The sequence below is a fragment of the Mchenga conophoros genome, linkage group LG3 (assembly GCF_057382185.1).
Source record: "Mchenga conophoros isolate Kocher_MC1m ecotype Shallow Benthic linkage group LG3, M_conophoros_male_GT1.1, whole genome shotgun sequence".
Lineage (NCBI taxonomy): Eukaryota > Metazoa > Chordata > Actinopteri > Cichliformes > Cichlidae > Mchenga > Mchenga conophoros.
The window spans coordinates 33,948,451-33,972,753 of record NC_140528.1 but is presented as its reverse complement, the minus strand read 5'-3'; the positions used below and the strand labels follow the sequence as shown (position 1 = coordinate 33,972,753).

Below are 24,303 nucleotides of genomic sequence, written 5' to 3'. Positions count from 1 at the left end.
ATCCGATCAGCTGTTCATAACACTTCCTACAGTGAAACAGACGTCAGCGCGAACTATCGCATGTCCGCCATTTCCTGCCCGAAACCGGAAGTGACGTCATTTTCGCGGAAAATGTAGTTTTTTATTTGTAGGCCTTAAAAGCCTATACTGGTCATGTTTGACTTTTCTGAATAGTTTCTGAGATGCTTAGAACTCAAATTGCACTGCTGGAAATAGTTTATTTTGATGCACATGCTGTTTTCTTTGCAAATTTGCATCATAGGATTGTTTTTTCGTTTTTTCCTGCAGTGTATATAAAAATTGCTGTATCTCCAAAATAAAACTATGAAGACACTCAAAATAAATTTCCTATTGTAAACTATTTTTTGCAACTTTTTTGTATTTAAAGTTTTGAGGGATAAACCTCTTAAATTTCTCCAAGTAGAAATATATGTAAAAAAACAAAAACGATTTTCAATTTTTTTTGTAGTTTATTGCACTTTTTTGCAATTAATGTAGTTACTATGGACTTAATGCATACATATTATTAAAATATGGGCTATAACAGTTGCATAGCAAATTGAAATGCTCCCAAAAATGGCACTACAACATGTAAAAAAATAATATAAGCTCTGGTGGACTTGGTTCTATGGTAGGTCTTAAAGGGTTAAATAAATATCGTCAAATAATCGAGATCTCAATTTCAGTGAAAATAATCGTGATTATCATTTTTGCCATAATCGAGCAGCCCTAGTTTAGGATTGTAAACACACTAACAGTGAACACCCATCTGAGTCCCAACATTCATAAGAATCAGACACCAATAAAGCGTTCACATTAGTATTTGCTGTTACCATAACCGATATAATGTAAACATAATATTGTAAAATTATTACATTTGAATTAATATTATTATTAAAGCATAATTTGAAAAGCTGAAGGAAAATATTTCATGTTGTGATGCAGAAGAACCTATCTCTGAGGAGCCTGGAGTAAACCAAAGCATCTGCACATTTATTCACAGATGGTAAATAAACAGGCAGAACAACAGCTGAGAGCAAAGCTAAAAATATGTTTTAAAAGAGATATGATCTCAGTGTCTTCAGTTTGCCCACAAAATAAAATTTTTAGAGAATATATAAGATCATTTGCTTAAAATGTTACTGATACAAATATGAAGTTCCCCTTTAACCTTTGTGACATGCGCCCCAACACCCATCAGTGGACATTAAAAAACATTTTTAAAAAGTGTAGAAAAAAACCCTTAGTTTTTCTCTATATGGAATACTTCGTGGAAAACCGTCAGGATTTAAGAAATCTTCATCAGATGAAGTTTTGTTTGTAACCTCACCCTGTCCGGCGTGCTGTGACAGGCAGATATTTAACGCTTTCAGCTCTGTTATTTAGCAAGACTATAATTTTACATGATTTGTGGATGGTTTATATTACAGTGAAAGAGGTTAAACCAGAATGGCTGAGGACCAACAACAGAGCCCTGGGGAACTCCGCTGGTTAAAAGAACACATTCATTAAAAAGTAGTAATAATAGTAAAACAGTGGTGTTACCTGTTCTCAAAGCTGTGTCTCTGTTTCATAGTCAAAACAAGCTTTTCATAACTGTAGAAGCAGATTAAAATCTTTCATGTTGGAGCAGAGGGAAGATTTGCTTAGAGGACAATTTTAGGATTCTGGGAAAGCGTCCAGAGCAGCAGGAAGTCAAACTACCTTAACTGAGAGTGACGCACGCTGATGCTATGATCTCAAGCTTTTTCTGACATACCTGTTTCTGAAGCTAAAAAAGTTCCTTCACCTCACATTTAGTCACCGAATGATTAGGTTCAGTGAAAAATGTCCATAACCAAGGGTAATTCTCTCAAACGCCATCAAAGCCTTTGATTTCATGTTACACCCCTACACCAACCCCCACAATGGCTTTATGTCCTCCCAGAGGGCTCCACCCCCCAGGGTGGAAAGCCTAAAGCTATAATGTAATGTCAAAACAGTCGATAGCTGAACAGCTCTGTAATCATCCCATCGAACCTTCCTGTTTCCATTTTTCAGCTCACCGCCTCCATCATTAAAACTGATTCAGAACACTAAAGTTTGAATCATTACATTTTCTAACTTCAAACCTCATCCAGTAAAGAGGATTTTAATGACGTTTCTAAATTTTCCTGTTCTTTCATCTTTTTGGATGAACAGTGGAAAGTTTTGGGAACCTTCACCCGACTGCTTTCACTAAGTTTAACGAGCGTCAAAGTTACGTAACCACGGTTCTATGAGTGTAGGCGCAGCTGACCAAGAGCTGGCGGCTGCTTTTGTGTTTGTTGCTTTTATGGTGAATTCTCACAGTGTTTGCTGTTCTCCATCTTCCTTCATCGGGTTAAGAAATTGTGTTTGTTCTGAGTTAAGTGGGTAACGGAGCCCACCCAGTAGTGTTTCAGCGATGTTTGGAAGTGCCTACATTCAGATATGTCAGATGAGGTTTTTAATTGCACAAAAGCTTTCCATCCATTTCAATCGAGTCATTTTCGATAAACAATATAATAAACTTAATGTGAAGGCTCTAGGATGGTTATTTTTTTAATTATAATAACTAGCCTGATAAACCCAAATTGTTTAAATGCATAACATCCAATCACTGATTGATTTACTTGTTTAAGTTATGTTTTGTCTGGCAAACATGTCACATTAAATAAATAACTTTGTTGCGGGTAAAACTGTATTATTGTAATGCAGAGAAAACACATGTGCAGTCTTTTTAAAGTCTTAAATATTTAATGTGAATTACCTTTTGAATGCACCTTACTCCTCTTTTCATTGTGAGTGCCTAATCTAGAGCCAGTTTCATGCATTTCAAATTAACCAAACAAAAACTAAACCACTTTCTACGACTGAAAATATCTCCCACATTTTGCCAAAAAAGACATTCACCAGTGATTGGTAGAAGGAGCCCACAGATGCTGCGGCCTCCATGAATTTTGTTTTTCCTCGTGTAAATTACCCCCGGTTTCCCTTTGTAAAGTTCAGCCTTCAAACCTGTTGAAATGTGGGCTGGTTGTCAAAAGGCACAGAGGCAGAACTGGCTCTGCACTGGCATCACGTCGATGGAAAAGAGATAATGGAGTAGGCCCTATTTTTCTTTCTCCGCAAAAACATCCCTGGAAGAGGTCCTGCGGGGGCAGTTCCTGTGGTTGGAACAGTCACAAAGGTGCACTCTGACTTGAAATAACCGGTTTCCTGCAGTGGAAATCGGCCTCATTAGTGCAGTCAGGTATTGGCATACATTCAGTCATAGTTTCACTGTAGGCATTGGAGTAAATGAGGAAAAGAAAATTAATGTAAAACTCCATTTTTTGAAGGGTTGGGGGGGAAGCTGCTCGGAGCTTGCACTTTGTTTCCTTGACTCTCTACAGCAGAGGTGAGCATGACCCACAGAGACACGGCGGACACACTAATGGGAACTACAGCAGGCTGAAATAAAGCGGACTGATCCTTTAAGGACGCTTTGAACCATCTGGATGCGAACGCACTCAGCCTGAGTTCCTCCTCTACAGCTAACGAGTAACTTTCCATTCTCCAGACAGACGTCCTCAGGTGGTTTGATTTGTCCGCGGGCCAAAACTCCGATATTTTATAAACTGTCACATGTAAGAAGCAGAAATGTTCTCAGTGTGATTTCTTCCAGTTGACTGTTGGATAATCTCTGCAGCTGTGGAACATTTTTCCAACCGGATGGTTCAAAGAGTCTTTGAGGATTGAGTAAATATCACTAGCAGGGCAAGTTTTAACCGTCCTCCTATGTTTTCAGATGTTTTATGTGCTGATTGCTGAGGAGAACAAACAGAGCTGCAGCTCGTTGTGGAAGATTCCTGACATGTGAAATGAGTCAGAGGCAGTTCAAACAGCCTGAATCATCGATCGGAGTGTTGACAGAGAGAAGATAAGGTGCTCAAACAGAGAGCGATGAAGACGAGCAGGAACAAACACAACCTGAACATCTGTTCCTCCATGAAACTCTCTTAAATTATACAAACACTGTCTGTCTGCTGGCAATGAAATGTGTGTGTTTAAGACGTACAGTAAATATACACATCAGAAACAAGTAGAACCAACATAGTGTCCAGTAAAGGCTTACCTTGTCTGTGCTCATCATTCCAGTGAAGTGCAATGATAAGATCCAGTACAAAGCTTGGTGTGGTTTCTCTAACTGACTGTTCAGTTCAGCCTGTTGGCACTGGGTGCGAACCAAACCAAACACTTACTAGAGGTGGGAATCTCCATACAACTCACGATACGATATTATCACAATACTTAACGCACGATACAATATTATTGCAATTTTTTAAAATATTTTGCGATATTCAGATTCTGTCCATAAAGGTAAACATTAAATAAAAAAGTTTTAAACGTAATTAAAATAAGACATGTCTTAAATTAAAATAAGTAAACTGTCATGTTTATTGCTGCCAAAAAAAAGTTAAACACATTTGGACAGTTTCAGGATTCTTGCTCAGAAAAAGGATCAACATGCTCTGAAGTCAGAGCACAAAAACCTTTTTTGTAACAAAATATCGATTTCTGCTGTCCCTGTATCGATACATTATTAGCAAACAAAATATCACGATACTACACAGTATCGATTTTTCCCCCCACCCCTAACACTTACTGAGGATGGCGGACCTCAGGAGGTAGAGCAGGTCATCTTCTAATCAGAAGGTTGGTGGTTCAGACCCTGGCGGCTCCAGTCTTCATACCAAATATCCCCGGGCACGATGCTTACTCCACTAACTCCTCCACTAACTCCACCAGATAGTGGTGTCTAGCTGCTTCCTTCCAGGAATTTACTGACATATGTGAGTCCTTATGTTGATGTTGTGATTATTCTTCCATCATACTGAGGCTAGGATCATTATTCTCTCACTGATGAATTTGAACATTGTGGTGAAAAAGCAGACAGAAGAAATCTATGGAGCTGAACGGACCAATCACAGCGTTTGCAGCTGTGGCGACGTGTATTTCCATTTCCAGGGAGATGCACGTCAGGTTACAGCGTAGGGTTTCAAAGAGGCTTGCAGTTACAGCACAGTTTTTCCCGCTGAAGCATAAATCTTTAGTAACTCAGCTGAACCTCATACCTTTGTCAGGAACACCTGGACTTTATTGGAACACGTGGGCGAACAGCCACACTGACCGTTTTATTGGAACTGAGCTAATTTGGACCTTTTTATCTCTCAGCGGTGCCTGAAGGAGCGTTTGGAGCAGGAACTGATTAATGACATCAATTTTAATGGGAAGATACCATTCCTCTGTGAATTAATGCCTCCTGCTGATGACATACATGTGAAATTGTCCTCTAACAAACTGAGCTGAGCCACATGATGATCCTGGCTGCAGTGTGATGACAGAGGGAGGCATCCACGGACCCACACTTTGTCCCCTCACCTTTTCCAGGCAGTGTAACCAAGCTCTGGCCCGTTTGATCTGCAGCTGTCTCTGCTAAAGTTAGAACATCCTTTACGGCCCCAAAATCAGCCATAAATCTGCAGTTTTCTCCACATCCTGCACCAAAGTTTCCACAAAAAGAGAACACGTCATTGACGTTTGCAGAATGAAAAAGCTCCATTGTTCTTGTTTGTTGTCTTTTAACAAGACTGAGCAAATGAAGTGACCCTCTGGAAGTACTTAAAGCACTGAGTGCGCGGGGTGTTTCATTAGTGCAGGCTGGTACGATGTGTGGTTTTTAGCCCTGATGTGGAGTCACATCACATGACATTCAGTACAAATCTTAATCTGCACCAGAGTCAAACGTTCGTTAGGTTTCTCTGCTCTTCCTGCACAGCCGGTCAGATGGTTGTTTTTAGATCTTTGAGATAAAAAATCGCACAAAGTTCAGCGAGCAGAAAAGCAGCAACTGAAGCAGAAGAAGGAGAGAGTAAAAGGCAGGAGAAGGAACGAGGAGTCGAGGAATGAGAGAGAAGAAAGGAGCGAGGAGGAGTGAGATAATCGGGTTTATTAGAGAGCAAGTCGCAGCACGAGACCACACACACCAACACACACGCAGCCCGACCGGCTCGTGTAAACATCCCGCCAGCGTTGTCATGGTAATTTCCGTGTCCTCGTCATGCACTCTTATCGCAGATGCACTGTTTACAGCGTGTGTGTTCCTTCCTTTGTATGTTTGTGAGGACCAGAGTGCAGCAGCGCGGGGACATTTCTGCTGGGCCGAGGATCCAGACCCCAGTCCTCGCAAACACAGGACTCTCTGTGTGTGTGTGTGTGTGTGTGTGTGTGTGTGTGTGTGTGTGCAGTTTACAGAGTCTATATGGATGTAAACCAAACACACACATGCTGAGGCTTTAATTGGCTCAGGCTGCGATGCTGATTAGAAACGCGTGTGCATAAACTTTATTCGTCCTCTGCGGTCGAGACTTGGAGCTCATAACTTCGGCAGCTTCAGAAAAACGAGTTAATGTGGCGGCTTGTAGAAAATCAACAAAAAGGAGACGAACCTGCAGGCTCGGCGATCTCGTGTCACATCACCGCAGGTTTCTGCGGCGTTTGCTATCACCTGACTGCGCATCCAGCACTTAAGATCCGAGGCCGTATCCCTGATCACATAGCATGACATCACAGCCCCGCGGTGTCAGAGGGAGCGGCGAGGCATTCAGGTGCTGCAGTAGATCAGATACATGAACCCGTGGACATCCTGAAGGGAGGAAAGACGAGAGCATACCAGAGGGGAGTGTCACTAAAACTGCTACACAACCTGAACCCTAAAATTATGTCAGCGGCAAAACCTGCTGTTCCTCTAACATCCCTGCACACCACCAGGCTAAAAATGTCCAACTGCAGTAAAAGTACTTGGACTTTGGCAAAGCCTGTGAACATCTGACATGCCGTCAAATAAAAACACTGCAGATGCTCTTTAGACTCACACAGAGAAACAGAGTCAGGCTTGTATATTTATAACAGACTAAACATAATAATACAACATGAGCACATGTGTATATGAAGCGTATATGAGCTGAAGCGTTTTCTGATCAGTGTTTGCTTAGGTGGTGGAGTTCCACAGGGCTCTGTCATCCATCCCTTTTGTTTTTAAAGCCACTACATGTTTATCACTTTATAAGTCAGTTTGGTTTTATATCTCATAACTCAGGCTTACATTTTGCAGCATTTGAAGTGTCGGGGCTTCCATGACTTACAGGCGGGTGTAGCTGCTAGCTTGTCTGCTAGGCTTCACCTTAGCTGGTACCTGAGCTGGACCTCTGGACTGTTTGTGTGCTCTTGGAGTCTTTTAGAGCATTTCTAATGCAGTTCTTTGACCAATGATATGGCTGCTGTGTGGTTAATGGTGAGATTGTAGGATTTTAGTTGCTTGTTACTGAGCACGAAGACTGTGGATGCAGCTCGATAGCCAGTCAAGCTAGCTGATAGCATAGCACTTGAACCTCTCGTGCTCTAACTGCACTAACATGGCAGCCACACTACTAATGTTGAGACTCAACTCCGTCTCTTGGTTTTTTGTGGTTTCCTAGGATTTATTAGTACAATAGCAGACCCAAAAGTAGAAGCACCGTAAGTGTTTCTACTGCTTTCCTAAGTTTAGAAGTTTATCGGAGCTCCCCGTGAAGAAATAAGAGGCCCGTGTGTGCGTGAGGAGACGCTGACCTTCTTCTCCTGAGCATATCACACTGGCAGAGGTCACATTTTCATCATGTTTTCCACTCTTGGCGTTGGAGCGTCTGCTGCAGCAGATTAATCATCACACAGTGAGCTCTCGACTCGGCGCTCGCTGCTCATCTGTGTCCGTGAGCTTCGTACAGGCGCCCTGAGACACCCGGGGAGAATTACAGACGGCTTCATTCCTCAGCTGCTGCCAAGCAGAACGATGGAAGGGCCGCTTTCCCTTTCTCCACGCTGTAATCACTCACACACACACACACACACACACACACACACACACACACACACACACACACACACACACACACACACACACACACACACACACACACAGTCAGGCGCTCCAACTGTTTAAATCTGCCTGTCGGTTAATTAAAACGAGAAGTGACTGAAGCTATTAGAGCAAATGAATGACGAGACTGTGTGTGTGTGTGTGTGTGTGTGTGTGTGTGTGTGTGAGAAACGCAGGCAGGTCAGTGTGTTTTTTCACACCACTACAGATTATTAATCTGGTTAAAGAGAGCCGATGAAGTGTAACTGACGTGGACTCACAGACTCACAAACACACACACACTCTCTCCAGAGCTGTATTTGTGTGTGTGTGTGTTTTGTCTGCCTGTTTTGTGAGGACCATGGTTAGATCTAGACCTTATAAGGACATCAGACCTACAAGTGTCCGTTTGAAGGTTCAGATCACAGACTGTAAGAACAGTTTTTCACTTTGAAGCCTGAACTTTGGATGATTTATTCATCCTTCAGTCTGCAGGTCGACGATCCTTTAGAAAAACAATATTTAAGATTGTATGGACGATTCTTTCTTCTTTCTTTGTCTTAAAGCTGTGCGATCAGAGGTTTTAATAGTTAGTGTGGACCGTCCCCCACACCTCTAAAGCTAACACTCATTTTACCTCGTACGCCACTTTAATCGTAAATGGTCCAGTGCAGCTTTAATCCTGGAAATACAAGTATAATATGTGTTTTTCCCCATGATAGAGAAATTCTGCTGTAGTAAATGACAGAAACCTAAAGTGTAAGAAATGAGTGTGTCAGCAGTTCTGTAGCTCATTACTGTCATTATAAAACTGAAAGGTTTTGTTAGTTAACACAAAATCTCTTTTTTTGTCTTTTACTTAATTTACTGTGGACCCATTGCATTAAAAAAAATAAAAATATTTCTTTCTGATCTCTTTTAGGGCTGTTCGATATAACGATATATCCGATGACATTCACATTACGCTATCGTTTGTTTCGTGGTGTCGCAAATGTGCATTTTTTGTATATTTTTTTCATCGTTTTATATGAAAAAAATACAAAACAACATCTTGTTTTTATTTGTATTTATTTCTTAGGGTTCTCTCTTTCTCTCATATTTAATATAAACACACTGCGGCCGGCAAGCGACTGTTTTTATGCGTTGACGGTAAAACCATCGCGTGGCTCCTGCGTCTGCTTGTTTATTTTCCACATAAACCTTTTCACAATAAAGCTCAAGATCCTGTTGAAATTTGTCTGCTAGGCTTCATCTTAGCTGGTACCTGAACTGGACCCCTGGACTGTTTGTGTGCTCTTGGAGGCTTATAAACATTTCTAATGCAGCTATCTGACCAATGATATGGCTGCAGTGTGGTTAATGCTGAAATTATAGGATTTTATTTGCTTGTTGCTGAGCACTTTGGCCTAAAAGTCTGTTGAAATTTAAAAAAATAAACTGAATCAAGTGAAAGAGTACACAGAGTGTTTACAGATGAAAAGCAAAAACCAGCCAGAGATTCACAGAATTTACAGAAAATGTAAACAATGTGTGATATATATCGTTGCCGGGACGATAAATGTCTTATATCGGGATATGAGCTTTTGGTCGTATCGCACAGGCCTAATTTCTTTGTTGGTCTGTTACTTGATTACTTTGTTGTAGTGTTATTAGCAGAGACAGGGAGAACTTTATTAGTTACACAAAGTGTGAAACGTGAAAATACAGTTAAAGGTCTAAACTTTAATCTCGTGCAGGCCAGATTGGAGCTTTACAAGGCCCGTTTCTGGCCCCTGGGCCTTATGTTTGACAGCCCTGGTCTACACAAGATGCAACCTTTTTTTTTTAACCGTATGCCCTTTGTAAATAAGAATATTATAGTCTGGATGAAGCCAAGTCAAAACAAAGTTATTATATTTTTTTCGGCACAGCCAGCCTGAAGTGTCTTCACAGTCTCCGTTCACGTGGAGACGTTCCTACACGACTGACAAATGTCCTCCGTATTTTGAATAAAGTAACTGTGAGAACTAATCTTTTAAAAAAGCAAATCTGTAATAATAACAAAGGCCAGTTTCCATAATATTGGATTTTATAAGCCTAAACACTCCAGCCTAACAAAAGTCATCGTGTGGGATTTATGTTATTTTGAAAGCATTCATCCATCACAGCCAATAGCTGCAAGCGACACAGACACTAAACAGGAAGTGAGCCACATAAAAATGTAAAAAATGTCAGTCGGGCCTCAAATGTTTCCACGCGCCTCCGCCCGCCTCACTAAGCCGTCACGATGATTTTATTGATGTATTTGTATTATTTTGAAGGCACCTGGATGTCACAGTCAGCAGAAATGAACAAAGGTGCGTATTAAACAAGCGCTGCTAAAGAGGAAGTGAGATCACATCTCAGAAAACGCCCCCATCAGTGCTTCCAGCTGTGCTCGTGACACGCTAAATTTAAGCTTGCAGCAGAGCGGCGCGCTGATTTATGCAGAACTACAGCACCAAGACGTTTACGTTGTTTGGATGTAGGCAGTAACATCAAAGCCTAAGCTGAGGCCTGTCATATTAAAGGTGGGGGAACACCACCCTCCCGTGTAAATGAGTCCTGCAGCAGTGAAACCAGCACGCTTAGATTTATCGCTCTCTTTCTGCGGCTCTGAGCTCTGACTGAAAACAGAAATCCTCAGAAAACAGCAGCATTAATGTTGTATTTGTATGGGACTACTTTCTGCAGAGGACTGATATGAACGTATGGTGCTTGTGGAGGTCTAAGAGGCTTAGGAAGAGGGGAAAAGTGTGAGAAACGTCTGCATTTTTCACCGTGTGTGTCAGGGTTAAGCCTCCTGAGCCTCTCTCCTCCAACGCTGATTACACACCATCACTCACGGCAGATATTACACATGTGCAGGCATGCTTCGAATGTGTGTGTTTGTCGGGGTGTAGCCTGGTCTTCTTCACCTGTCCTCCTTCCTCCACAGAGACACGCAGAGGGAGAAAGAAGCCCTTGTGTTGTATGACCGTCTGTGTTTTTACTTTCCCTGATTGAAGCCGCTGAAAGACCTCCTGTGGGTCGTCTGGCTGAACCTGCTGACTTCCAGTGAAAAATCAGAGCTCATATCAGAGCGCCGCCTTCAGCTGATCTGGTTCTGTTGCTCCGTCTGAGGCCTCCGTGAGTTTCTCTGTCTGCCGGAGTCACCGAGCGGTTCTGATGGTTTCAGGGGTTTGTTGAGCTTCCAGTGGTTGTGGACGCGAGTGCACAAGTTCACGCGGTTTTCCAAACGCTTTTTCAAAAGCTTTCAGAGACACCTAGGTGTTTTCAAAAGAGGTCGTAAAAGACGTGATTTTTAAAAAAGACTTTAAGGAGCTCTGGACACGTGGGATGTTTTCAAAGGGGCATTTTAGTAAAATTGAAGAGTTTTTGCATTAAATACAAGTGTGTTGGAGGCATCTGAGTGGCTGAGAGGCTTTGAGACACCTTGACTGATGATTTGAAGGCTTCAGGCTGACTTTTAGGAGGTTTTAAGCTTTATAAGGTTGGAAGAAGCTGTTTTACAGGTGGTTTGAAGAGCATTTAGGAGAACTTTGGAGGAATTTCTAGGGAATTTAGGGGCCTTTTTAGAGGTTTTGAAAAACTTATAGGAGGCTGCTGGGACCATTGAGTCTGAAAAGATTCCCAAGTGGCATCACTGCTGTTTGAGGAACTTGTTGATAACCTCGAGGGGTTTTACAGATAACTTTAATGCAGTTTCAAAACATTATATTTTATTTTTAAGAGGAATCGAGGGACCTTTAACACATCTAGGCTTCAAAGAACCATCAGGAGGTTGTTGTGTTCTTACATTACCAGTTTGTTGTGGTCATTTGGGCGACTGTTAAGAGGCTTTTTGAGATCTTTAGAAGGTTGTGGGGGTCCATTGGGAGTCTCATGACTTGAAGGTATGTTGAGGACCTTAGGAGGGTCTTTTAAAAGGTTTTAAGCAAACTTTTAAGAGGTTTTAAATAACATTTGCAGCTGTTTTAAGAGGTTTGGAAACACTTCTAGGAGGCTGCTGGGATCTTTAAAACGGTCCAAGAAGTCTCGAAAGGTCCCAAGTGACGTCAGTGCTGCTTGAGGACGTTGCTGACAAACTCAAGGAGGGTGTTTGAGGAATGTTTTAAGGGGCACAAGCAAGCATGTCGTTGGAGCATTTGAGGGGAGTGTGGTGACTTGCCTGTAGAGGACTACGTCGAGGTTTTAAAGGAGTGCTCAGTAGGTTTGCTGAAGACCTGCAGTGGGATGAACTTTGGGTGATTTTTAGAGGATGTTTTATTTGCCCAGGACTTGCTGACTGTTGCTGTCTGTGTTTCAGATGTGCTGATGAACACCAAGCTGGCCACATCTGACCTAAGATGGACGAGCTACCCTGCTGATGACTCGCAGGTACACATCAAAGCTAATCTGTTAGCTTATAGCTAACACTCTGCATTGCTTTGAATGAAAAGCTCACCTATGATCCGTCTCTGTCCTCAGTGGGAGGAAGCGAGCTCGAGGGACGATCAGCAAAACACTGTGCGGACCTATGAGATCTGCACCATCACTAGCACTTCTTCCTATTGGCTGAGGACGCGCTGGATCCCTCTGAAGGCGGCGACCACGGTCTACGTGGAGATCTGGTTGGTGGAAATCACAGGTCGTTTGATGTTGATTAACGCGGAGAAACGAATATAAGCTCTGAACGTGTCGACGCAGGTTTTCCATGATGGAGTGTTCCAGTCTGAGGCAGCCGTGTAAAGAGACCTTCAACCTGTACTACTACCCGTCAGAGGCTGACGACGCCACGCTCACCAGCCCGGCCTGGATGGAGAACCCTTACATCAAAGTGGCGACAGTCGCCGCCGACCACCTGATGCTGCGTGACGCCAGGGGCCGCCCTAATGTCAAGGTGCTGCGGCTGGAAGGACTGCGTAAGGCGGGGCTTTACCTGGCCTTCCAAAGCCAGAGCGCCTGCATGGCGTTGCTCTCTGTGCGTGTGTTCTACAGGAAGTGCCCGCCCCTGCGCCGCGCCTTCGCCTCTTTTCCTGAAACCGTCCCCCACTCGCTGGTGGAACAGGTAACCATAGCAACAGTGGAGTCTAGCGTTCTTGTACATAACAAGCTCACCTTTGAGTTTAAAAATAAAAGCACTGTAACTGAAGCTTTTGTGTCTACGAGCTTTTATTTTGACATTCTGCTGCAGGCTCAGGGTGTGTGCGTGGAGAATGCCGTGACGCCGCCTGGCGAGCAGTCACAACCTCCCAGCATGCTTTGTGGTGAAGACGGGGAGTGGGTAGGACAGCCGACGTCCAGCTGCGCCTGTCGTCCTGGATACGAAGCAGGAGAGACCGACGTACGCTGCAGAGGTGAGAGTGCAGTCCATAAAACAAAAGACCTCCTGTTAGTTTTCAAAGTAAAAGCGTCATCACTGAGATGGAACGAATGAATCCGGCACATTCGAAGGCCCGAGCCGAGACCTCGGGTTCACCGTCACGACTTGAACTCACTAACAGCTCCGACCATCATTTGTTTTACAAAGTAAAAGCTTCTCCTGTGCGCCGCTTCATTATCAGCACTTAAAATTCTTCGTGGTCAGAACTGCGAGTCCGAGTAAACAGAGAGGAGAAGCTGGAGGCGATTAGAGGGAGAGAGAGCGACGTGTTGACAGTGTGAGAGCGAGCAGAGCAGGGGCCCCAAAGTAAAGCAGGATAAAACTCAGCAGTAATCAGATTACTCTCAGTGTTACAGCTTTACTCAGTAAACACTTTAAATCTGAGGGAAATGGAAACATAAGAAAGTGTTTCTCTTCCCCACCATGAGCTCAGATCACAACGTTTGTTTACATATAACCAGATTATAACCAGATTACAGTCGTTGTCTTACGGCGTGTAAGAGGATTCCTGAAACGTATCAGTAAACAAGGATTACTGTTTCTGTAATCAGCACAGGCATCAGAGGAAGCCGTCACTTCCACAATAAGACCGCAATTGTTTGACAATAGAATCACACTGCTGCCAAACATTACATTTTGTAATGTTTTTATTTATGATTGTTATTAAAGTTATAATGAGAAGCAAACTGATCTTAAGATTAAAAAGAGTCAAAGATTTATAGACAAACAATCTGAAATAAAAAAAGCTTTAATTGTTTATATTTTGGTATAACTGTACCTGACTGTCTGACTGTGATACAATATTATTATTATTATTAGTAATATTAGTCCTACAAATCTTATTAAAGTCAAAATAGTCACAATACAGAAGTTAAATCACTTAAATTACAAAAGGTTTTGAAGAAAAAAGTAAAATGGTGTTGATGGAGTTTACAATAAAGTTTGTTTAATATTGTAACAAAACAGACAAATCTGTTGTGTATTAGTACATTAATTGTTTCAGCAAATCAGCAGTTTTATTAAAACTTGCAACATGTTGAAAAATAACTGTCAACAGTTACAAATAAATGAATGTCTCAGTTCATCAAGGTGATTACAAACAGCTGTTGTGTTTTTATACGAAATTCAACTGAATTTCTAAAACTAAATTGTATTTATTAACAAAATTAGTAGAAAGTGAGTTTTTAAAAGTGTAAACGTAATATTTTTATGAAAAACATCCAAAAAATGAAAATGTATTATTTAAAGAAACTTCTGTTTTAAAGTTATAACGAGTCAAATGTTAAAGTCCTTTAATTAAGAAACATGTAGATTTAATTTAATGTTATAAAAACATTTGTTGCGTTTGAACTGAATATAATGAAAATAAGATGTGAGATTTTAGAGAAAAAGAGTTGAAAATATGTAGGAAACTTTGACCGAGATTAAAGAAAAGAAATGATCATTTCTCTGATTCTATCCTGAAAGTCAATGTTTAAAACGGTTTGTTAAAAAACAGGCACACTTAGGACACTGTTAACAGTAACTATAGTAACTATTGTTAAGTAAATGACAGGAAGCGGTGTGGGTCACAGTAGAGGAGTGGCTGTGTCAACAAGTGTTCAGCTTCTTACAGTGAGTTTATAATCCACTTTTCACACACAGTCACAAACTGCTGCGCAGTGACTAAAATCACAGTCTGTGCAAACGAAATATGGTTCATGCTGTTATTCATGAAGCTTCACACCAGCTGAAAAACAGAGAAGCACGTGATTATTTGTCATTAAGATGTTCCTTTATTTACTTTTCAAACGTAGCTGAAAATTCTGTTACTTTTAGGTTTAAAGTTGAAAGTTTTAGGAGATTTCTAAAATAGTTGTGTTACACTTTGATAAATTGTTGTTAAAGTATTCGGGGAGTCTCGCGCTGTGCCGGCTCCTTCACGCCGCTCAGGCGTCCTTTCAGAATAAGACTGGCGGTGTGGGGGATGGTGGAGGCCTGAAGGAGAAAGTTATTATTGAGCTGTCGTTGAAGTCGTGTGCAGCTGTTTACTTTAATGAGTAAGTGAGAGGGGTTGTGGGTAAACTGCAGGAGCAGCTGCTGCGGTGTTTCTCTGGAGGAAACGCGCTGTAATCGGAGTCCGTCCTGCCTCCGCGCTCGCCGCACGTTTCCGTCCTGTTTCCACGCTTCCTCTCCTCTCCGCCATCGCCGCGGGATGAAAGCAGAGCGAGGTCGACGCGGGCCGCAGACGGCTTGGTTGTCCAAGTTTCCTGTTATTCTGTGTGAGGTCAAAGGTCAGCTGACTGCGAGCGGGAAGCGCTGCAGCGGCGACAGCAGAAGCAGCGACGTCCTCTGCTTGTCTCTGCTTCTGAGGGAGGGGGAGGGGCAAGAGCCAGGCTGAGTGAAGAGGTCAGAGGTTAACTAGTGCTGCTTAAGCAGAGTGTGTGCATGTGTGTGTGCTTACTCCCGTGCTTGGCAGGGGAGGCCAGTGATGACATCATGGCAGCACTTTCCACATCCTGTTGAAGCCAAGGTCACTTCCTGTCTCTTATTGTCTGTGAGTCTGCACTCCTCCCTTCATCCCTTCATCCCTCTGCGGTGTTCCTGATCCCAGCTCTGAGCATTACTCACATTCCAGGCCAGAAACCCACAGAGCCAAACCTCTCTGCTTTCACTCTCTGCTCTTTTTAACATAATCATGTGTTCATTCTTTAATATTTCCTATAAATGAACCATTTTTAGTTTCCAACCATTTTTAAACCTCAGTGACAGAAATCGACCTCTACGTCACAAACATGTTTCATTTCTAATAAAAGGCTCCAGATGTTCATAAACATCTGTTTGCTGGAGTGTGCATGAGCAGGAGAGGCGGGTGTGTTTCTTTGGGACTGTTTGATCTCTTTCGGGGACGACCACTGACGGGTTTGAGCTGTTTCTGGACACACTGAGCTGCTTTTACTGCTTCGAGGTTCACTGTCATGTTTGAGTGGAACATTTGCTTTAGTTGGGACTCGCTGGCACGCCTGATACCTTCATTGTTGGTTTTAGTCCCATTGTTCTGAAGCCTCGTCTTTTTAGAGCCTGAGGCCAGGAGGCAGCAGCCTGTGTGAGCTCTGACTAACAATACAACAGCTCAAATCTTCTCTGACTGACTCAAACTGGTTGTGTTCAGACAACAGGTCACATTCAATGTTTTTACGGTTTGTAGAACTAATTATTACTAAAAGATCTTTATAAATGCAACTGCAAAGCAGTGTGACTACATTTTATTGCTTCAAAATAATGTTCGTATAATATTCGCGTTTTGGCTGCTGTCACGTTCAAATAAAATTCTGGAATTTCACACAAAAATGGAGCCCAGCTGTCTTTTAGTCCAATTAACCTCACAGCAGTTTATTATTGGTCAGATAATTGTATTAGAAATGCTCCAAAAGGCTCCAACGGCACAAATACAATCCAGAGGTCCAGTTCAGGCTGCCTGCCATAGAACCCACATCGCTAATAATTTAAACTTTAATCCTTTTTTAAGCCTAACCAGTTTAAACAGGTGCGGTACAAAAATAGTAGACCCCCCCATAGATGAAGCAATAAACATCCAGTGCATTTACAAGCAGAATTAAATGAAACCTAATTAAAAAGTAGAGGACCAATAACAGAGCCCTGTGGAACCCCACCACCTGTGAGAAAACACTCTGATGTCAGCTCTGGTTTCTGTAACGCACATTTATCTGAGCTTTTTACTGCATTCAGAAAACAGTTGTTTGGATGTAAAACGCTTCAGGTCATACCTTCAGAGGCTTATTATACACGTGTAATCATGTTCTTTTTACTTAAACACCCTGCTGTTCTCTGCACTCTATGATTACACCTGGTCTATTGTTGATATAGGCCTGACTCATTAAACCACAACACGTCGCTCTGTGTGTAACTGAATCTTGTTATTTTTTATATCAGGTTGTAAACATGCTGTAGAATTGAAATTTTAACATGGAAGTCTATGAGCACTGGCACGCTGCTGGAGCCCCTAGTGGACAATAGAGGAAGTGCGGTTTTTGTAGCGCTTCTGGAGATCTGATGTGTGTGCACATGTGGGTTCAGGCTAATGGTGAAGGTGGACAATCCCATATGTGTGTGTGTTTTTAGAGGTGAATGCTAATTCTAAGCCTTTGTCTCCAGCCTGTCCGTCCGGTCATTTTAAAGCCGAGTCAGGACCTGTTGGCTGCAGCTCCTGTCCAGCCAATAGCAACACAAGAATCCCAGGCTCCGCCTACTGCCCGTGTCACTCTGGTTTCTATCGAGCCGACTCGGACCCGCCGCACAGTGCCTGCACACGTAAGTCCCTCTGCTTTTCATTTAATTTTCTTTATTATTGTAATTTCTGACAACACTGAAACCTCTTGTCCTACATTTCCCATCATGCAGCTGGAGAGTGTCTTTCACTAGGACCTCGCCTCTAGTCTCCACAGACTGACGTGATGTAATTTGTTATTAAATAATCTGGAGACCACTTTAAACTCTGTGTAAACTCTGGACCACAAACACACACACACACACACGCGCACACACACACACACACACGCGCACACACACACACACACACACACACACACACACACACACACACACACACACACACACACACACACACAGGGCTCTTTGCCAACAAGCCTCCACGCCTCTTTAAGTACCCCGACCCACCCCTTTAACTACATCCCCTCAGGCAACAGCAATTAGGCAAATTAATAGGCTCATTACCTCTTTGTGCTTGTGTCCGTGTGTGTGTAATGTCGAGGTCTTACAGGTAACGACTGCGCACACGCACACACACAGGTCTCAGGTTACTCTGATGTTTGTGTGGAGGCAGGAAGTTCTTATCTCTCAGCTCCTCCATCAGTCTGCAGACAAAGAAGAAAAACTCATTACGCAGGAATGAAAACAGGCCGCCTGACTCTCAGGTATCAGCCTGCCTGAGAGTTGCTGCTCAGGGAAAAAAACGTAGATGATGTTGAGCGTCTGACAGGTGATACTCAGCAGGCACTGACCTGTGACCTTTGACCTCCGCAGAGCCTCCCTCGGCTCCTCGCTCCCCGGTGAGTCAGCTCAATGACACCATGGTGACTTTGGAGTGGAGCGAGCCACTGGACCGCGGAGGACGACATGACCTGACCTACAGAGTCCTGTGCTCCACCTGCGGGCCCGCCACTGCCACCAAGGTACGCCACCGCCATCTCTGTCACCATTAGCACCAGTCTGAGCTGTCAGATCTGACCCCGCCCCTTTTCTTCTTTCTCCTCTTCAGGTCACTTCCTGCTTCCCATGTGGCGACAGCGTTCTTTACCGGCCGGCGCAGAACGGCCTGACCCAGCGGCGTGTCGTCGTCTGGGGGCTCCGCCCACAAACAAAGTACATCTTCACCATCCAGTCGCTAAATGGCGTGTCTGCACTCAGCCACTCAGAGCCAGCCTCCAGCAAGCTCAACATCACCACCAGTAGAGATGGTACAGATACACACTACATTACCCAGAATTCTTTCGTGCACACAAACGTAATGATCAGTGAATGATGGTCTGTGTTTCTGTAGTTCCTCCTCCAGTATCTGGTCTGAGGAGGGTGGAGGCCTCAGAGAGCAGTCTATCTTTAGAGTGGAGCGTCCCAGTTGTGCACAACCAGTACAAGATCCTGGACTACGAGCTGCGCTACAGCCCTGAGGTATACACACATGCGTGCATCACTAGGACCTCTATGCTAAGTTAACCCTGAAGTAGGGCTGCTCAATTAATCGAATTTTAATCACGATTACGATCTGGGCTTTCAACGATCATTAAAAATGACTGAGCCGATTATTAGCCCCTCCCTCGTGCTTTACTCTTGCACTGCTCCGTGTGGCAAATCGAGCGCACCTCTCTGCATTTCGAACACGCGTCACAACAATTAAGAGGACCCGAGGGAAGCTCGGAAAGCTAAGCAGAAGTTATTTGGAGAGGAGAGTGACTGCCGTTGGTTGAAAAGAGAGGTAAAAAAAAAAAAAACTTCAGTGGTGTGGAAACATTATGGGTTCAGTCAGACGTGGATCAAGTAGACACAGTGTGTAAACTTTGCTACAGTGTTGTAGCTGCACCACAGAGCAACACTGCAAAGTTCACTAAACACAGATGTTTACATTTTTCATTTATTTCTTATATCGCAAACATTTGCACTGTTATCAGTATTTGCACACTATTTTATATTATTTTTAAAAGTCATTATTCAATACATTGTTATTGTTAACCCTTTAAATCCCTGTAGAACCGGAACCGTGTAAGCTAGCGCAATAATTTGTTTTGCATATGAAACCGGAGGAGTTGTACTTACATTTTATGCCATCAGCTTGTCCTCGGTCACGGTTTCCTTCCACATATAGCTTTGCAAAAATTGCATAAAAAGCGCTTGCAGGAACAAAAACATAATATTCCAGAAACACGCTTTGCCGATCCGATCAGCTGTTTGTAACACTTCCTACGTCCATCAGCACGAACTATAGCATGTCCGCCATGACCTGCCTGAAACAGGAAGTGACGTCATTTTCGCGGAAAATGTAGTTTTTTACTTGTAGGCCTTAAAAGCCTATACTGGTGTTTTTATAAGTCATGTTTGACTTTTCTGAATAGTTGCTGGGATGCTTAGAACTCGAATTGCACTGCTGGAAATAGTTTATTTTGATGCACCTGCTGTTTTCTTTGCAAATTTGCATCATAGGATTGTTTTTTGTTTTTCCTGCAGTATATAAAAATTGATGTATCTCCAAAATAAAACTATGAAGACACTCAAAATAAATTTCCTGTGGTGGGAAACTATTCTTTGCAACTTTATTGTATTTAAAGTTTTGAGGGATAAACCTCTTAAATTTCTCCAAGTAGAAATATATGTAAAAAAACAAAAACAATTTTTAATTTTTTTGTAGTTTATTGCACTTTTTCGCAATTAATGTAGTTACTATGGACTTAATGCATACATATTATTAAAATATGGGCTATAACAGTTGTATTGATGTATAGCAACAAAAATGCTCCCACTAATGGCACTACAGCATGTAAAAAAATAATATAAGCTCCGGCCGACTTGGTTCTATGGTAGGTCTTAAAGGGTTAAATCTCGTCAAATAATCGAGATCTCAATTTCAGTGAAAATAATCGTGATTATCATTTTTGCCATAATCAAGCAGCCCTACCCTGAAGTTAACCTGGGCCCTGAGTCCATGTGAACTTCAAACCGAAGCCTTTTTTACGTTCTGTCTTTTAGTGTGTGTTTATAAAATATATCTAAAATTCCAAGAGCGTTACTTTGTAAAACATTCCATCTGGTTTTAGCAGGATCATCTTTGTAGAACAGGGTTTGGTTCTGTGCTGGAGCGAATGTATGTCTGCATATGTTAACTCTCTCACACACACACACACACACACACACACACACACACACACACACACACACACACACACACACAGATTATAAGCGCAGATTAGATTCGTTGTTTAGTCCTGTGAGGACCTTTGTTAATGCGTGTCACTAGGACTCCTGCGTTACTCTAATGCCTACTCTTAACGTGTCCTTATCAGGATGGTGAGGAGTCGGTAGAGTGGCAGTACGTGTTCAGCAGGTCTTCTTCTCTGGTGCTAAACGGGCTGCAGCGGGCGACGAGATACCGGGTGCAGGTCCGCGCTCGCTCTCAGGCCGGTTACGGCTCATTCGGTGCCGAGACCGGCTTCAACACGCTGCCTGACGGTACGAGGTCGCATGCTATTACATTTTCTTTAGAGTCTGAGAGGTGAAAACACTGAGATTCACTCCTGCGTGTTTGTTTCCTGGGTAGGTGTGTCCCAGCTGATGGTGACTGGAGTCTCGGCCTCTTTGGGGATACTGGTGCTCGCTGTGGCGGCCATAGTTGGCGTGTTCTGCTACCGGTGAGTGCGTGTGTTCAGGATGCACCCTCCCTGCTCCCCTCTGCAGAACAATAGAACACACTGACCTCAGGTTCACACACACACACAGAGCAGGGTGGGACATGTCGACTATATTAAGATGGAGAAACTCGACACTGTGAGAGCGATGGCGAGATACGGCGAGATAATCACATTCCTGAGAGAGCGACAGAACAAAGGATGTGTGTGTGTCTCCTGAGGAAACCAGAATCCCGCAGCTGCTCTGAATCTAAACAGCCGTCTGTACCTGTCTGTCTGTCACCAGGAGGAAGAGGAGCGCGCACATCCACGACAAGAGCGGCCACTACCAGATGGGGCAGAGTGAGTCTGACAGCCAATCAGAGACAGAGCTACAACTCGGCCAATGAGCCAGTCTGATACAAACGGTTTTAAATGAACGCGGCCGACTGACGATGATGATTGTGCTGTTTTTGTAGCGATGAAGGTTTACATCGACCCGTTTACCTACGAGGACCCAAATGAGGCCGTGAGGGAGTTCGCCAAAGAGATCGACGCCTCCTTCGTTAAGATCGAAGAGGTCATCGGAGCAGGTAACCCACACCTGTATGTCTGCGTGGTGTAAACTTCTGTCACGGGCAAACTCCGCCCTCCAAGCCATAAGTTTTTGATGAAATTCTCATCAATCAGACCATTTCGGGTGTTTTAAAAGAAACTGTGAATGCTCAGAGAATGTTTTTACGACTCCAGGAACCTTTTGAAGGAACATCTGTGCAGCTAAAGGTTTTAGAGACGTCAGCCTTTTTGGGAATGCCAAAAACCTTTGAATGGTTTCGTGATTATTGTAATAAGTAAATCATTAAAGATTCAGGAACACATTATTAGTGGATATGGTGGCGTATATTTTGGGAATCTTGAGGAATTTCTCTGGGATCTGGAAGCATTTGTGGATGCTGTTCGCCTCTGGAGCTTTGTTAGGGAGTCTGCACGGACGCAGCAGCACGACAACAAAAAGCCCAAATATCTTCTGTTGTTTCTGAAAGGCCAAAACAAACTTATGGGTCTTAATAGGACTTTTATTTTGTAAAGTCTTCCAGATGTGTTTGTGACCTTTGACCCCCTCGAGAGCGGAACATTAACTTTCCCATGATGAGGCGAAGCTGTGTTCGCACTAAAAGAAAACATCAGATGTCATTTGTTCTCCGTCATGAACCCTGTTTTATTAAAAGCAAACACGCCACGTGCGCGTTTGTGCGCGAGTGTGTGCGAGGGCGTGAGAGAGCGTGATTGATTGAGTGTGTGTGCAGCTACTGTAACAGTAGTGCTCTCAGTGATGACATTGGTGAGATGTAACTGGATAGCGGTTGCTGCGGAAACAAGGGTGCAAACTTTTCACCGCCGGCTGGCGAGCGCGCTCAGACACACACGCAGGCCACATGTGCGTGAGTGCTGAGGGAGGTGTTGACGTGCTGGTATGCGCTAATGAGCCTTAAAGGAACATTACACCCCTCCAGTATCAATAACACGAGTCCTCTTTATTGAGTAGATATGGGGCTGCGCGGCGTCGAGGGTTCGGCCCTGCTGCGATTGGCTGTTTTCAGGTGACCGTGTGACCTCATTAGTTGCTCTGACACGTGGAGTCCCTCAGGGTTCTGCTGTGGGTCCTCTACTGTTTCCGTCTTCAAAGAACGCAAAGATCTGCCTCCACTTAGGGAAACTTCGTTGCCTCCGGCTGGCGTGGACTCGCTCTGCTCTCACCTTAGACGACGCTCAGCGGCAGGTCTGTGTTTGGATTCTGGGGCTCTGCTGTCAGCCGATCTCTGCACCTCCAGATTTACATCCACCTGAACCTTTTTACACTCACTTTAAGCTCCACCTCCACCCTCTCATTTCCCGTGACCCCGCTCTGTCTGATTGGCCAGCATCCCCTCAAACCTCCTCCAGCTTTTCTTACCTTTGCCTATTAGATAAAACGAGATATGAGGCTGTTGTCTTCTAGCCTACAGGTGGAGGTGAATTTGGCAAGGTGGCTTTTCTTTTCTCATATTAGATATTTCTATGACATTAAGCCTGAAGGAAAACAAACACCTGGGAAAATACACCTGTGGAACGTCAGGTCATTACATTGTTGTTATGACTCGGCTGGATACACCTGGGCAGGAGTATGACTGTTTATTTTTACATTTGCTGTCATAACCATAGCCAATGTTACTACGTAATCTTTCATCACCTGCCCATGTGATTGTTTTTTAACAAAAATAACACCACCTCGGTGTTACCTTCCCATTTCCTGAATCAGGTGAGGACAGGTGCACAGACAGTGTTGTGTTCAGTATATCTGAAATCTTTTCACGTGGCAGTTTTATCATTAATCTGGGGATTAAATTTGAATAAATTATCCCCAGTGAAATACAGGTGTGTTCTTCCATTTGAATTGTAACTATTGTAAAAGTAATGTAACCTGTGCCGTATACCTGTACAGGTGAGTTTGGCGAGGTGTGTCGTGGTCGGCTGAGGATCCCGGGCAGGAAGGAGAACTACGTGGCCATTAAGACCCTGAAGGGTGGCTACACGGAAAAGCAGAGGCGGGACTTCCTGTCGGAGGCGTCCATCATGGGACAGTTCCAGCACCCTAACATCATCCACCTGGAGGGAGTCATCACCACTTCCTGCCCCGTCATGATCCTCACCGAGTTCATGGAGAACGGGGCGCTCGACAGCTTCCTGAGGGTGAGAGGGGGACAGTCACAGAGCAGCAAACCTGTCTGACCTTTTCCCTGTCTGACCCTCTACCTGTCTGACCCTCTACCTGTCTGACCCTCTACCTGTCTGACCTTTTCCCTGTCTGACCTTTTCCCTGTCTGACCCTCTACCTGTCTGACCCTCTACCTGTATGACCCTCTACCTGTCTGACCTTTTCCCTGTCTGACCCTCTACCTGGCTGACCCTCTACCTGTATGACCCCCTACCTGTCTGACCCTCTACCTATATGACCTTCTACCTGTATGACCCTCTACCTGTATGACCCCCTACCTGTCTGACCCCCTACCTGTCTGACCCTCTACCTGTATGACCCTTTCCCTGTCTGA

The 24,303-nt window shown here is 43.6% G+C and overlaps 1 protein-coding gene across 1 annotated transcript in view; it reads left to right on the top strand.

Moving 5' to 3' along the window:
- The window catches only part of LOC146578297 (ephrin type-B receptor 4b-like), a 36,188-nt gene that overhangs the window by 5,118 nt on the left and 6,767 nt on the right, over positions 1-24,303 (top strand). The window contains exons 2-14 of the mRNA XM_085257837.1: positions 12,267-12,337; positions 12,428-12,570; positions 12,647-13,007; positions 13,134-13,296; positions 17,478-17,633; positions 18,366-18,514; positions 18,601-18,799; positions 18,883-19,010; positions 20,894-21,059; positions 21,148-21,238; positions 21,522-21,577; positions 21,694-21,807; positions 23,697-23,944. Coding sequence (XP_085113963.1) covers positions 12,267-12,337; positions 12,428-12,570; positions 12,647-13,007; positions 13,134-13,296; positions 17,478-17,633; positions 18,366-18,514; positions 18,601-18,799; positions 18,883-19,010; positions 20,894-21,059; positions 21,148-21,238; positions 21,522-21,577; positions 21,694-21,807; positions 23,697-23,944 — 2,045 coding nt within the window. The remainder of the gene's footprint in view (positions 1-12,266; positions 12,338-12,427; positions 12,571-12,646; positions 13,008-13,133; positions 13,297-17,477; positions 17,634-18,365; positions 18,515-18,600; positions 18,800-18,882; positions 19,011-20,893; positions 21,060-21,147; positions 21,239-21,521; positions 21,578-21,693; positions 21,808-23,696; positions 23,945-24,303) is intronic.